At 34.4% G+C, this 13,597-nt stretch overlaps 1 protein-coding gene across 3 annotated transcripts; it reads right to left on the bottom strand.

The window, feature by feature from the left end:
* Window positions 1–4,978: 4,978 nt before the first annotated feature.
* On the bottom strand, window positions 4,979–10,713 carry LOC107916169 (condensin-2 complex subunit D3). Of its 3 annotated transcripts, XM_041102355.1 has the most exons (10): window positions 9,100–10,705; window positions 7,859–8,602; window positions 7,224–7,718; window positions 6,854–6,951; window positions 6,624–6,711; window positions 6,427–6,541; window positions 6,213–6,339; window positions 5,922–6,096; window positions 5,655–5,805; window positions 4,979–5,579 (listed from the first exon to the last, which is right to left on the bottom strand). In XM_041102355.1, exons 1-10 carry the CDS (start codon window positions 10,594–10,596, stop codon window positions 5,110–5,112), a joined length of 3,960 nt encoding a protein of 1,319 aa, XP_040958289.1. In that variant the 5' UTR covers window positions 10,597–10,705; the 3' UTR covers window positions 4,979–5,109. The 3 variants fall into 3 exon arrangements, with proteins under 3 accessions (XP_040958289.1, XP_040958288.1, XP_016700808.2); XM_041102354.1 differs by having other exon boundaries at window positions 4,979–5,805; window positions 9,100–10,713; XM_016845319.2 differs by having other exon boundaries at window positions 4,979–5,805; window positions 6,854–6,945; window positions 9,100–10,704.
* Window positions 10,714–13,597: the final 2,884 nt, after the last annotated feature.

The raw sequence follows: 13,597 nt of genomic DNA, 5'->3' as shown, positions 1-13,597 counted from the left end.
GTGGAGTGGATAAAAAAACAGATATTATCTCTATGAATTGCAGAAGTGCAGGTCATGTCAAATCTCAGTGGAACAAGTTGAAGCTACAAGCCTTATCTCCCTGAAGTTGCAGTGGAGTTGAATGAAGATAGAAAATGTTCCCCCGAAGAGTACAAATCCTATGTCTCTAATGTTGTAGTGGACTGGATCGAAGCGTTTGATCCTATACCTCTGAAAATGCAGTAGGTTGGAGTGTGGTTACTCGAAGAAAAAGAGCATCAAGGTCTAGCATGACCGGGCAAAATTGGTCATTTTAAAAGTCTTTGCTCCGTTCCCATTATACAACAACGAGCAAAGAGGGGCAGCTGTAATACCCAATTTTGGCCCGAGCCCAAATAAATAAAAGTGTCCAGTCCATTTAAAAACCTAATTTACGAGACCCAATTACATTAGCCCAAATACCCTTGGCCCAATACACCATGCCCAAACCCTAGCCCAACTACGATGTAGCCCTTAACAGCACATGTGAAAAAACCCTAGCCTCCCTTGCATCAGCAACGCCGCAAACACCCGTCCACTTCGTGCGTGTGTACTAGCGGTTATTGCCTCTACGCACGATATGCACGTCTTCCTTCCAGTATGCACCTACAACGAACCACAGGATAACAAGCAGGAGAGAGGATTTGTATTCATATTATTATGAGTTTTCAGTATGGGGGGTGAGGGGTAAACTGTTTTAGGAAGGACTAAAAAGCATAAAAGGGACCAAAATTTTGATTTGAAAAATAGAAAGAAAATTCAAAAGAAAAGAAAAAAAACAGATTTTCAAGGTGATTTTCTTCATTTTTTATTTGTTTTCTCTGTTATTTTTTTCGTTTTTTTTTTGTGTGCAAAACAGAAATAAAGAGGAAGAGAAGAAAGAAAGCTTACCTTGGCACTCAGATCTGCTCCAACGGGGTTCAAAAAAACCCAACTCGATGAGTATCCGGCCACCGATCGCCGTGGAGCCGTGGTGGAAGGACTGACGGCGGCGGCCTAAAGGATTTGAAACCCTAGCAGAGGAGGCTAGCGTTGATTTGCTTTTGAAGAGTAGCAGAAAATGAAAATTTTAACAAAAAAAATGGTTTTATAAGGGATCAAAACGGCGCCGTTTTGAGCCTTTGATTCCAGCGACCAAAACGGCGCCGTATTGACCATGCCCGTGTGCGACCCGATCCGACCCGGGGAGGATCCGCGCATTTCTTCAAAATGGGTCATTTGCGCAATTGGTCCCTTTTCTTTTACAATGCTTTTAAATTAAATTATTTATTTCTTTTAAATTTCGCCACATGTTTTATAATTGTTTCAATTTAGTCCGTGTTGCTACGCAGTGTTTTAGAGGAAGGGATTAATTTCCCTTTTGGTCCTCTCTTGTTACCTGCGTGTTCTATTTGATCCATTGGTGTTTTGTTTTGTTTAGATTTCCCCTTGAATTTTCATTTATTTTGTTTTTAATCCTTAATCTGTCATTTTATTATTATTATTATTATTATTATTATTATTATTATTATTATACCTATAGACATACACGCATATGTGTTTTATAATATATATATGTATATATTTTAAATGTTTTAAATACATATACATATTTTTTTATTATTTTATTATTTTATTTTCGTAGTTTTTATATGTATGTATATACATTCATATTTTATAATATTTATACATTGTCCATATTTTATAATCTATATATATGTTTATACATTCTTTATAATATGTACTTATATATTTATACTCTACTCAGAACTTATTAAATATATTTTCTATTTTCTTTTATTTACCAATATATTATGCTTATATATTTTTGTGTAAATGCATGAATATATTTTAATATATGTTATTATTGTTTTATTTTCATGATTTTTGTGTTCATATATATATGCATCAACATTTTATAATACGTATGCATCTTTTATATTTTATATCCATACACACATTTTCAAAATTCACTTATATATCATTTATATATATATATCATATACATGTATAATTTAAATTAAAATATTAGTTTCATATTGCATTGTTTTTTTAACACATTTTTTAAATACATTTTGATTTTGTCAAAATATTAAAATCATTTTTTATGATTCAAAGGTTCTCAAAATAAAAAACGATATTCAAAGTTAGGGATTTTCGAGGAAAATTGAGCCCTAACGTATTGGGTTTCGGTTTTCTTTATTAATTCCAAATAACCGAGAATATTCGTTATTTAAAATTTATAAACAAAAATTATTTTTGGGAATTCAATATGTTATGTCCTAACGCATTGGGCATGACATATAGCTTCCTTGAAATGAAGATTTTCTTTAAAAAAATTAAAAAGCGATATTCAAAGTTCGGGAGTTTTGAGAAATTGTACCCTGACGTATTGGGTCTCGATTTCTTTATCTAACTTGAACATTTGATTATCCGTTTCAGATTTCAACAGTTGAATTTAACCAAATCTTTTTAATTTTCGACACCAAGACATTAAATAATCAAATTCGGTACCGATTTTGGGCGTTACAAGGGTGCTAACCCTTCCTCGTGCGTAACTGACTCCCGAACCCATTTTCTCAAATTTCGTAGACCAGATTTGTTTTTTTTAAGGTGGGCCGATCACACCTAAATCACGGATCAGTGGCGACTCCAGTTTTATTTGTCGATAACTAAATTTTTGTTTTAAAAAAATAGTTTCGCCATATATTTTATGCAAAAGGTTAAAAATCTTTATTTATACAAAAAAAAATCATTTTTATTTACACAAAATATATAATGTTTAAAGAAAACTTCTTTAAATAATAGAAAGATAATTGTTATAAACTTACAGTAGAATTCATGTCGTAAAATTCCATCAAATAAAGAAAGTGGGAATTATATTAAAAAAAGAAACTAAAAATCAAATCAACAAAATTAAAAGACGTACAACGGGTGCATGCATTATCACTTTTATGCATATTTTGTTTTACATTCTTTCACACGATTAATTATGATCATCAACCTAATAAATTTAATTAATTTATCATGAATTATTAAATTCAATTAATCAATTTATAAATTTATGATGTTCCAAATCCATAGTAAAATATTTAATTAGGGAATTTAATACCTTATTGAGTTGATATGTTTAATTCCACTAATTGAATATTATTTTCATTTAATAAAAGGATTAGTATTTGGTACATTAGCAATGTTTTATTCCATATGCAGCCTTAAAAAAAGTCATTTGTCTCTCTTTTTTAAAATATTTATTTTTTAATATTTTACTATACTTTCTATACAACACTTGTCATCTCTTTGACTCTGCTTGTAGAGTCTAAAAACTTCACTGGCAGTGTACTCAATATTATTAATAGATTTTTTTTCACGTGAAATTTAAATATTTTATTAAAATAATATTTTAATTAAAATTATTTTTATTTAATAAATTATAATTAATAGGCTTGTTTATATGAAATAGCTATAGTTTTACTTAAAATTTTAGGCAATATATTATTATATAGAATGTAGTCATCAATATGGTTGTTGATATTATAAGTGAAAAGTTGTTATAGAGGGTTAAAATTAAATATAAATAATCATTTCTACTAAAAACTTAATTGTTATAATAAAATGATGTTATTGCGAGTGGTTGTTATAAAGAGGGATCATTTTAAACAAAAATTTTAGGTTAAATTATATAATTGGTCTCGTATTTTTTCATTTTGAACAATTTATTTATGATATTTTAACTTTCCTTTTTTTACATTTTCTTTTGTTTCTCCCCCTATTTTCCTACATTCTCCATTTCTTTTAATGTATCAGAAAGTCGAACTGATAATGAAGAAAGAAGCAGTAAGTCAAACTAATAGTGAAGAAAGAAGCAGGAAGTTGAAAGTCATCATTACCTATAACCAAAACTCATAAACTCATATCATTTGCTAATTATCAAAACCCTTCACCACCAACCATCATCTTCATTTCATCCACCAACACTTTCACCACTACCATGATCTCGTTCATGATAAACCCAACAATATCATCCCTCACCAAATAAACTCACGTTCAAATCAATCAAGAATCTAGGTAAACAACAACTAATAAGCCCCAAAAAATCACAAAGAGCCAAAGATTAAACTTGCAACAAAGAAAAAGTGTAAAGAAAAGACAGAGAAATGGAGAAAAAAAAAGGGTTAGATTCAGGTCAAGGGGTTCGAGGTATTCTGACAATTTGTCGATCCTAACAGTTGGAAGAAGGTATTGTTGAGGAGGAGCACATATTAGAAAATTGAGTCAATCTAATGGCCGATGATGGAGATTCGATCTGGGGTAATCCAAAAGTTCGGGATTTTGAGATGTTTTTAAAAAATTATGTTAGTGGTGAAGATGTTAGTGAATGAAATGAAGATAATGCGTGGTGGTGGAGAGTTTTGATAGTTAGTAGAAGGTATGGGTTTATGAGTATTTGTTATAAGCAATGATGGCTTTTGATTTCTTGTTTCTTTTTTCACTGCCAATTTAACTTCCTAATACAATAAAAGAAATGAAGAAGGTAAAAAAAATAGAGGGAGAAACAAAAAAGAACAGAAAATAAAAAAAAAAGTTAAAAGAACAAAAAATTACTCAAAACGAAAAAAATATAGAAACTAATTATATAATTTAACTTAAATTTTTTGTTTGAAATGATAATTTAACGTGTCATATCAACTTACCGTTACACCGTTAATAACAATTAAAGACTCAATGACTAAAATATTACAACACGATAACATAAGTAACTAAAACATAACATTTCAAACATAAGTGATTAAAATACAATCTTAAATAAACAAAAGTGATTATGAGTGTAATTTACCCTTAATCTTTTTATTATTATTTTATTTAATTTAAATAAAAAATTATTTAATAACAAATATTTATTATTATAAACCTGTCCAAACTCAAATTCGAAAATCTTATCCAGCTCTTCATCCAGCTCTAATAATGAACAATTAAATAAAGAATGATGAAAATATTATATATTAATACATAGTAGTTATTACTCTTGATTTGTTAGCAAAATCTTTTACTATTTACATTAAGTCTTTAAGTAGTAGCCAAATGAAACAAAAAGTGTAGACTTCATAATCATCAGTTCTCATCATCAATTCGCCTCCTCAAGGATTCCAATACATCTAAGGAGCGATCATTTTTAGCAGAGCTTCCTGCCTGGTTAGACTTGAGCTTTGGCATATTAATGGCCTTAAGTGGTGGGGTCATTGCTCCTTTGTTCACCTCCCTTAGCACAGACCGGGCGGTGGCTTCCGCAGCTGCATCTGCTATTGCTGATGCCACTTTCAAATCACTTGACAACTTCTGGTTCATCTTGTTTTCAGGATGAGCTCCAGTTGCAGCTTTCGGAACGCAAGGCGGTGACCGATAGACACCTTGGTTTTGCATGCCTGCAACTGCTTCTGCAGCTGTTGTTCGAGCCTTTGCTGATTCATATTTCTGTATGTCATATATAAGCTCTTTTTGAAGCTGTTTATCTGCAACCAACATGTCATCGATCTCGTTTTTGTAGTCCTTGAGAAGGACTCGCAGGCATTCCATGAGGGAACCTGTGAGAGGGCTGTTATTGTTTTCTAGTAGCCGTTTTAGCTCTATAAAAATTGGGATGGTGTTTTGAATAAGACCCTTTCTCACAGCTTGTGTTATAGCCCTTCCTTTTGCAGCAGCCGCAGATGCACTGCTATCACCATCTTCCTCTACCTCTGCTGAATCGGATGCAGCTCCACGATGGGATGAGACTCGGATCTCTTTGCAGGCAAGAATCTGGAAAGCATCCTGCTCCATAAACATATAATAAATGCTGAGATTGGCTGCTGTCATAACATTATCATGAAAGAAAAACACTATATTTTTTGGCAGGCACGGTCTACAAATGTGCAGATGATCAGTACCTGAAGAACAGATTGTCCAGTTATATCATCTATACTGAGCATACCATCTGATGCAGCTGCTAGAATCTCAGCACATAACTTTGCAAAGGTAGCCAAAAGGTGCTCCGGTGCCATTTGTTTCAGCAAGCACACATAGATCCGCATCCGTTTAGTCCTTGACCTCTCATCATTACCCCTGGAAATTGTAAAGTATAGAATTTATAAAGGAAGAAAACACTGCAAATAGATCATAAATATGTATCTCAGTTGTAGAAATCCCTTTTCCAGCATCTGAATGAAGGAAACAAGTACCTGATGGAAAAAAGTCGACTCTCTGTCCGTGAATTCTTGGAATCATTATGTCCATTATGTGCATGGCAGTCATTCAGTACATAAATGGCTTCAATGAAACTGTTGTAAGCAAGAAGTGGAGCCTTGGCTGGAAGAAAAACAAATTCAAAAGTCAATCCAACAAGTATCACAAACTTCCACAATGTTACAATTGAAGAATTGTTAAGCTGCTTACCTTTCAAAATATTTCCAAAGAGAAAATCAGCAAGTTGTCTTATTTTTTCGGAGTCATCAACAAGACACAGAAGGAAACGAAGGAATAGCACTCCCCTCCACTTCACATAGTCCCTCTGGATTTAAGATCAAAATTACAGCATTCAATAGGATATTAAGATAACATCACATGTGAAACAACCAGCAATGCAAACTTACTTGTAATAATCTTGAGAGCAATATAAAAGTCTGCCGTCTAACAAGCTCACATGGATCACGAAGACACTTGGTGATCTTAGCTATGTAACTGCATATTACAATTGTTCATTAAAGCAGCAATCAGTCTCATAGAAAAGGATTTTTGTGCTCCATTTCTTTCCCTTTTAATTAGTTGCTTTGAAGAAACTACCCAAGTAAGCTCATTTATATTAAAATTTCCCAGGACTCACCAATCAACCAGAGCAGTATAGCGGACGCAGAAATCTGCCATCATCACTACAAGATTGTTGCGAAGGGCAGCACAATCACTCTTTTCAAGTTCCTGCTTCTTAAAATGCATGGTTAACATTGTTATCAGATACTACCTGAAATCGATGACATTCAGAAAAACTGCGGGCATAACTTGAAAACAATAGGGTGCTGTTCTATGAATTGATGCATCTGGGTATGCTCAAATGTTTTGCAATGCAAATTGTGATGAATATGAATGAATGAAAAAGTAGTCATTTTGAAGAACCAAGGATTGCAAAATATTAATGGAAAATCATACAAGAAACTATATAGCATAGACTAGAGAAGCCATCAGGTTGATGATTACACCTGCACAAAGAGAGGAATGTAGCTTTTTGCAAGCTTCCCATCAGCGAGGCAAATTTTCCCCAATGTCAACCATGCTTGAATGTACAAAGAAGGGGCTGTCTGCTTCAAAGATACCTTAGGCCCTGGTAATTTATTTAACTTCGGATCAGAATTCCCTGAAGTTACGACTGTGTATAATAGTGGAACAATGGAGCTCACATCCGCAGCAGGACAGACAACAACCAAAGATCCAACAGTATAGACCGCAGTGACTGTTTTTGATAATAACCTGGATGCTCTTGCTGCTTGCTTCCCTTTTCTGCTCCCACTTCTTGGTGGTGTAAAGAAACTACTATTGTTATTTGCTTCTTTATCATCAGAAATGTACTTTTCTAAAATTTCATGTGCTTTAGAGAGAAGCTGCTGTCCCCATCTCATAACAAGTTGATCAGCCTCCTCAGGATTTAATGACTTTACCTTGCACAATGTTCTGAGAGCTTTTACATGAGCATTAACCTGTCATAAAACAGTGCTGATTATGCATATGATGTATTATCTCTAAGACGCTAACTGCATATGAACAAGTTTATTTCACAATAGGAAGGAAAATAAACGAAGCATTGCTGCATTTGAGAGTTTGTTGATGCAATCAGTACCTCTGTGGAATGCATGTTGAACTTTTCAACTCTTTTAAGCAAATTGTGGGCTAAATCTGCAGCAGGTTCAGCAGGCAATTCCATGGAAACATTTGAGATGGTTTGCAAGAGGAAAACACGATCTCCTGCCCATGCAACTGAATTGGATTCTACGCCCTCTCCATCTTCATTTGCATTTCCTTGCAAAAGTGGGCTTTGTAACTTGCCTTTTGAACCAGGTTTGTCTAGTAGTAGCCAATGGTGATGAAGGAACTCCCACTCAACAGCTTTTGAAAGATATACTGAGACTTCCGATAGAAGAAACCAAGCACCAGCTGGAGCTGTCCACTTCTCAATTGACATGGAATGACTCAACCAGATAGATTCAGATGTCTTTATAATATTTTGAAGAGCAGCAGCAATCTTGGGCTTCAACCGTTTCTTTTTACCGAGGCTTGTGCAAAGCTTCTTCACCCATGGAGTCACCTCACCATCACAGATGCCTTTCAAAAGAATCAATATCCCTCCAGGGAATAATAACTCCAACTCCCCTTCTAAACTCTTTGTTGTTAGATATGACTCAGGCAAAACAGATCCTTTCTTGGGTGCGCAAGCCGGTCCGGCTCTTGACACCCGGTCCAAAACCAATTCCAAGAACAAATTTTCACATTCTTCTTGAATGCTAGATTCATTATCTGTTATTAAACGTGGAACAGAATGTAGCCACTCAGTAGTCACACTTTCATCTGAAAATGTTCTGAATGCCTGCAAAATTAATGCAAAAATCAATCTGGGATCAAAAAGCGCACAATGAAGAACATATTCACTTATGTAAACTACTTTCACATCAAAAAGTGCATTGACTTGTGATTAAGCATCAAATCATCACAAAACTAATGGAACACTGTAATGTACATAATAAGTTAATAGAGAAACATATTTAAGAAATGCATGCATGTTGTAATGTACAAAATCAAACTGGGATTGGAAAGTGCATAACAATGAAAATATCCACTTAAGTAAACTAATTCAACATCATACTGAGTATTTACCTATGATTAAGCATCGAATCATCCCAAAACTATCCAACATAGCAATGCACATAAAGAAACATATTTCAACAAGGAAACTAGCTTAACTGTGTATTGACCTTTGATTAAGCAACAGATCATCACAAAACTTTGAACATTGCAATGTACTTTATAATTGAGGAAAGAAACATATTAGAACAAGGAAAATAGAGTACGTGCAAAAGATATAACCTCAGACAGAGCTGAAATGGCAGCTTTACGTATGCTAACTAGTGGATCCGAGCAAGCCATACCCACCGTCTTGAGCAGGATTCCATCAAAACAACCATCTAAAAGGGATATCAACTTAGTAACCAGAAGAAGTGCTGCCTTCCTAACAGCTGCCTTGTCATCCATACACCTATTCTTTAAAAGATCATTCATTCCACATTGTGGCCTCTCCTCTCCACCTTCGGATAACCCCATTACTTCCTTCAAAATACCTTTATTCCTATCATCACTAGACAAAAACCCCACAACTTGTGCCAAGCTTGATAGAGCTCGAGCACGAATTCCGGCACTCAAATCCGAACATTTAGTAATCAAAGCTTCCAGACACTTTGTACCCCAATAATCCCTGGTTTTAACATCCGAATCCACCCCAAAAGGATCCCTCAATGACATTAACATCATTGCAATAAGATCAACACCTAACAGCCTAAGATTAGCCTTCCCTTGAGTCATCTTCAACACATAGTCCATATATCCTATTTGATCCTCAAAATCCATCACTTTAACAACCTCCATTATGGAATCCACAGCCAAAGCCCGTGGCTCAGCCTTCTCAGGTGCCTTTTGAGCCAAATATCTAGGAAAATTAACGACAGCTTTCTTAACACCATCACTCTCGTTTCCCAATTCCGTCATCCTTTTTGTGACAAACCCCAAAGCGAAACTTCTTGCTTGCGACTTAACCATTAATATTAATGGCGATAAAGCTTTCAAGACCTCGGCTGCAGTATTAGCCAACTCTCCATGTTCAGCCCTCAACACTTCACTCAAAACCCGTGAACACAAATCCATTAACCGATTAAAACTACTAGGATTCCCAAGCTTTTCCATTGCCATCAAAGGAATTTCACCAAAAGTTTGTACCAAGGATTTCAAACTATCCGGAAACCTATCCAAATGAATCAAACCCAAAACAGAAACCAACATTTCAAACACTTTAAAGACTTGTTTCATATCAAAAGTATCACTTGCTTCCTCACTACAATCTCCCGAACCTCTAACGTTACCACGTGCTCCACGAACCCTCCCCCCACCTTTCCTCTTCCGATTAGGCGGCGCGTGGGAAGGGGGAGACTCCTCAGGTTGGGCCGATGGACAGTTTTTGAAGGAGCGACGGAGGGAACGAAGGAAAGAAAGGAAGGAAATTGGGGTAAAGAGAGTGAAAACGGGGGAATTAGGGGAAAGGAGAAGAGAGAGGTAAACTTTGGAAGCTAGAATAGAATAGGAAGGGGCAGAATCCATTGTGAAAGACAACAAGTTGGTGAGGGAAGAAGGAGAAAGGCTTTTGGAAGGGAGGTCATCGAAGAGTTGGGAAACAAGGTCTGGGTCGTTTGTGGACAAAAGGGAATGAAGATCTAACAAAGTAGATCGAGATATGAGTGGAGTTTGGTTTTGGGTATTTGGGATTTGATTGATTTCTTCAAGCTCTGTGAGGATTCTTGCTATGGTTTCTTCCATGGCCGAATCCCTTTGAAAATTTTGACTGGATTTCTTTTCCTTTTTCTTTTTTTTTGCTCGGAGAGTTTCTCTGTTTTTTAGAAAATGGTTTGCCAGTGAGAATCAAAAACTTGAAATTCTTTAAATTTCTTTTGATTCCCGCTTAAACTTTATTTATTTTTGTATTTATTGCTATCCCAGTGAAGAATATCTTGTCCCTACTCCCAAACAAGGTGTAAACAGAGATTTTTTTTTTTACAAAAAGACATTCTATTGTATTAATTTATACCTTTATAACTTTTAAAAAGATTAAATCATACTTTTATATTTTTAAAAGATAATTTTACTATATATTAATTTATAATTTTAAACATTAAAAATATTATTAATTACAAATATGTTAAACTTTTATCATTAGCTTACCAATTATGATAATTTATTTCATCCTTTACAAGGAAATTGAGAAGGGGATGTCATGGAAAATTGAGAGAATCCATGTTGCCTTAAAGTGGAATTTTTAAAAAGTTATTAATGCCCAAGTTAATACCATTTTTGTACTGAAGTGTCACTGATAATATAATATTTTTGTACTTTGGAGCTGGTTAGTAGTTTTGACTTTGACAAATTAGTTTCTTTTGAAGAGGTGTATATGGGTCAGGCCAATATTAATCAAAATTTTAGGCTCATTTATTAGGTTTGAGCTCAATTCGGTTTGAAAAATTTTAAATTTTTTTATCAATCTCAATAAATGAAGTTGTTATTTTTTTTAAAAATAGTATTAAATTAAAAATATAATATTATATAAATATTTTTTTCTTTATTGATTTGTCTTAAATCATTTATTTATTAATTATTACTATGTTTAATAAATAATACTCATAATGTTTATGGAATACATTTTTTATTGTAATGATTGTTTTATATTTATTAATTAATACTATACGTAAATTTTATTAATTTCAATTACTTATTTTAAAATATATTTAAATTAATGATAAGTAATTATATTAAATATATATGATCATTTACCAATATATTTTAAATTATCGATGTTAGAGTAACTGATTAAGTCAGTTAATTTGTTAGATGTTAGTTAGCTGACAGTTAGTTTGTTAACTGTTGATAGCATGCTTTATTTTTGTGTATAAAAGCATTTGCAACTACTGTACGTTCAAGATGAATTGAATAAACATCTTTGATTCATAAAACCTCTGTTATTTTTCATTCTTTGTTATAGTTTAACATGGTATCAGATGTCCATTTCCTCCTAGAGTTAATTCTTTGAGTGCCTGTGGTTTTCATGACTCTTCCATCTAGTTCGTTTGTTGTTTAGTCTACTACACCAGTGATGGCTTCCAATCTTAGTGATGGGGTCTTTGATAGTCGATTCTTTTCCATCAAGAAAATTAGTATTCTTCTTGATGACAATAATTACCTGTTGTGGCATCAACAGGTCCTTTTGGCAATCAAGACGTATAAGTTTCAACACTTTCTTGATTCTCGTACTGTTCCTCCTCCTCAACTGATTCCAGATGCAAATCATGTGCCTTAGGAAAATCTTGAATTTGCTCGATTTGAGCAACAAGATAACACTCTTGCATCGTGGCTCTTGTCATCGATGAGTCAAGGGGTTCTTCCACATCTTATTGGTATGGATACTAGTGCTCATCTCTGGAATGCTCTTGCTAAATTGTATGGCAGTAAGGCTACCTCTCAATTGATGTTTTACTGAAGGTCCTTGCACTCCCAGTGCAAGGATGATCTTTTAATGAAAGAATTCTTAATGAAATTCAAAGGTTACTATGATAATATTGCTAGTCGTGGAGAAGTTATTAGTGAGCATGAACATGTCACTGCAATTCTTAATGGGTTGTCACCTGAGTATGAATCTATTATTACGGTCATAATTGAAAGTCAGATACCCTACAATGTTCAATGTGTCACCACCATGCTTCTTGATGCTGAAGCACAACAACAAGTTACAATAGTTGAAGCTCTTAGTTCAGCTAATATGGTCACTCAAGCTGAACTTGTTGTTAACAACGTGACTACTCCAGCCTATCATCCCTCATCAGCTTCTCGAGGTCATAGGCGTGGTCGCTCATCTGGATCACGCATTCGATGCCAATTGTGTAGGAAAACAGGTCACCTTGTTGATCGATGTCACTATCGATTTGATGCCTCCTACAAGAGCGTAGGCTACAGATCCCCTCCACAAGCAAATGTCTGTACGTTTGGTACTGGACCTCCCATAGCACCATGGGTATCATCATCTATGCCCATGATGCCTCTTGTTGTTTCAAGTTCACAAACAAGTTGGTTTTTTCCACCTGCTCCAGTTCCTACCTGGACTAATCCATTTAATGTTAGTTTTCCAGAACATGTAAGTGCACTTATTTCAGCAGCCCTATATCCTCAAGTATATCTTGCAACACCTGAAACAGTTAGTGACAATGCTTGGTATCTTGACTCTGAAGCAACATATCATCTCACTCATTCAACTGCTTCAATAGGTGAAAGTAATCCCTACAATGATCCAGGTAAAGTATATGTTGGTAATGGTACTGCCCTCCTTGTTATGTCTACTGGTTAGTCATTTTTTATTACTCTTTCATGACCATTAAACATGCAATCTTTGTTATTTATACTTAGTATAACCAAAATTCTCTTATCTGTGTCCAAGTTTACCAAGGACAATTAGGTGATGTTTGAGTTTCTTCCTACATAGTGTCAAGTTCGTGATCTGAAAACCAGGGAGATACTTCTTCAAGGATCAATGCATAATAGACTTTACAATTTGAACTTAAATGGCTCCCACAAGATTACTTTTCCTTCTGGCTCAGCTCAGTGTTTTACTGTTAATACAGTTGTTCCTTTAATATATGACATTTTAGATTAGGACATCCCTATAATGTCACACTTAAAAAGGCCCTACACCATTGTAATATACCATTTAGTATAAATAGAGTCCCTTAATTGTGTTTCTTGTCACTTAGGGAAAGAGCATAAGTTGTCATTCATA

The sequence above is a fragment of the Gossypium hirsutum genome, chromosome D10 (genome assembly GCF_007990345.1).
Source record: "Gossypium hirsutum isolate 1008001.06 chromosome D10, Gossypium_hirsutum_v2.1, whole genome shotgun sequence".
In the NCBI taxonomy this organism is placed as follows: Eukaryota; Viridiplantae; Streptophyta; class Magnoliopsida; order Malvales; family Malvaceae; genus Gossypium; species Gossypium hirsutum.
Note: the sequence above shows the minus strand (reverse complement) of the source record. Positions and strands in the feature narration are given on the sequence as shown.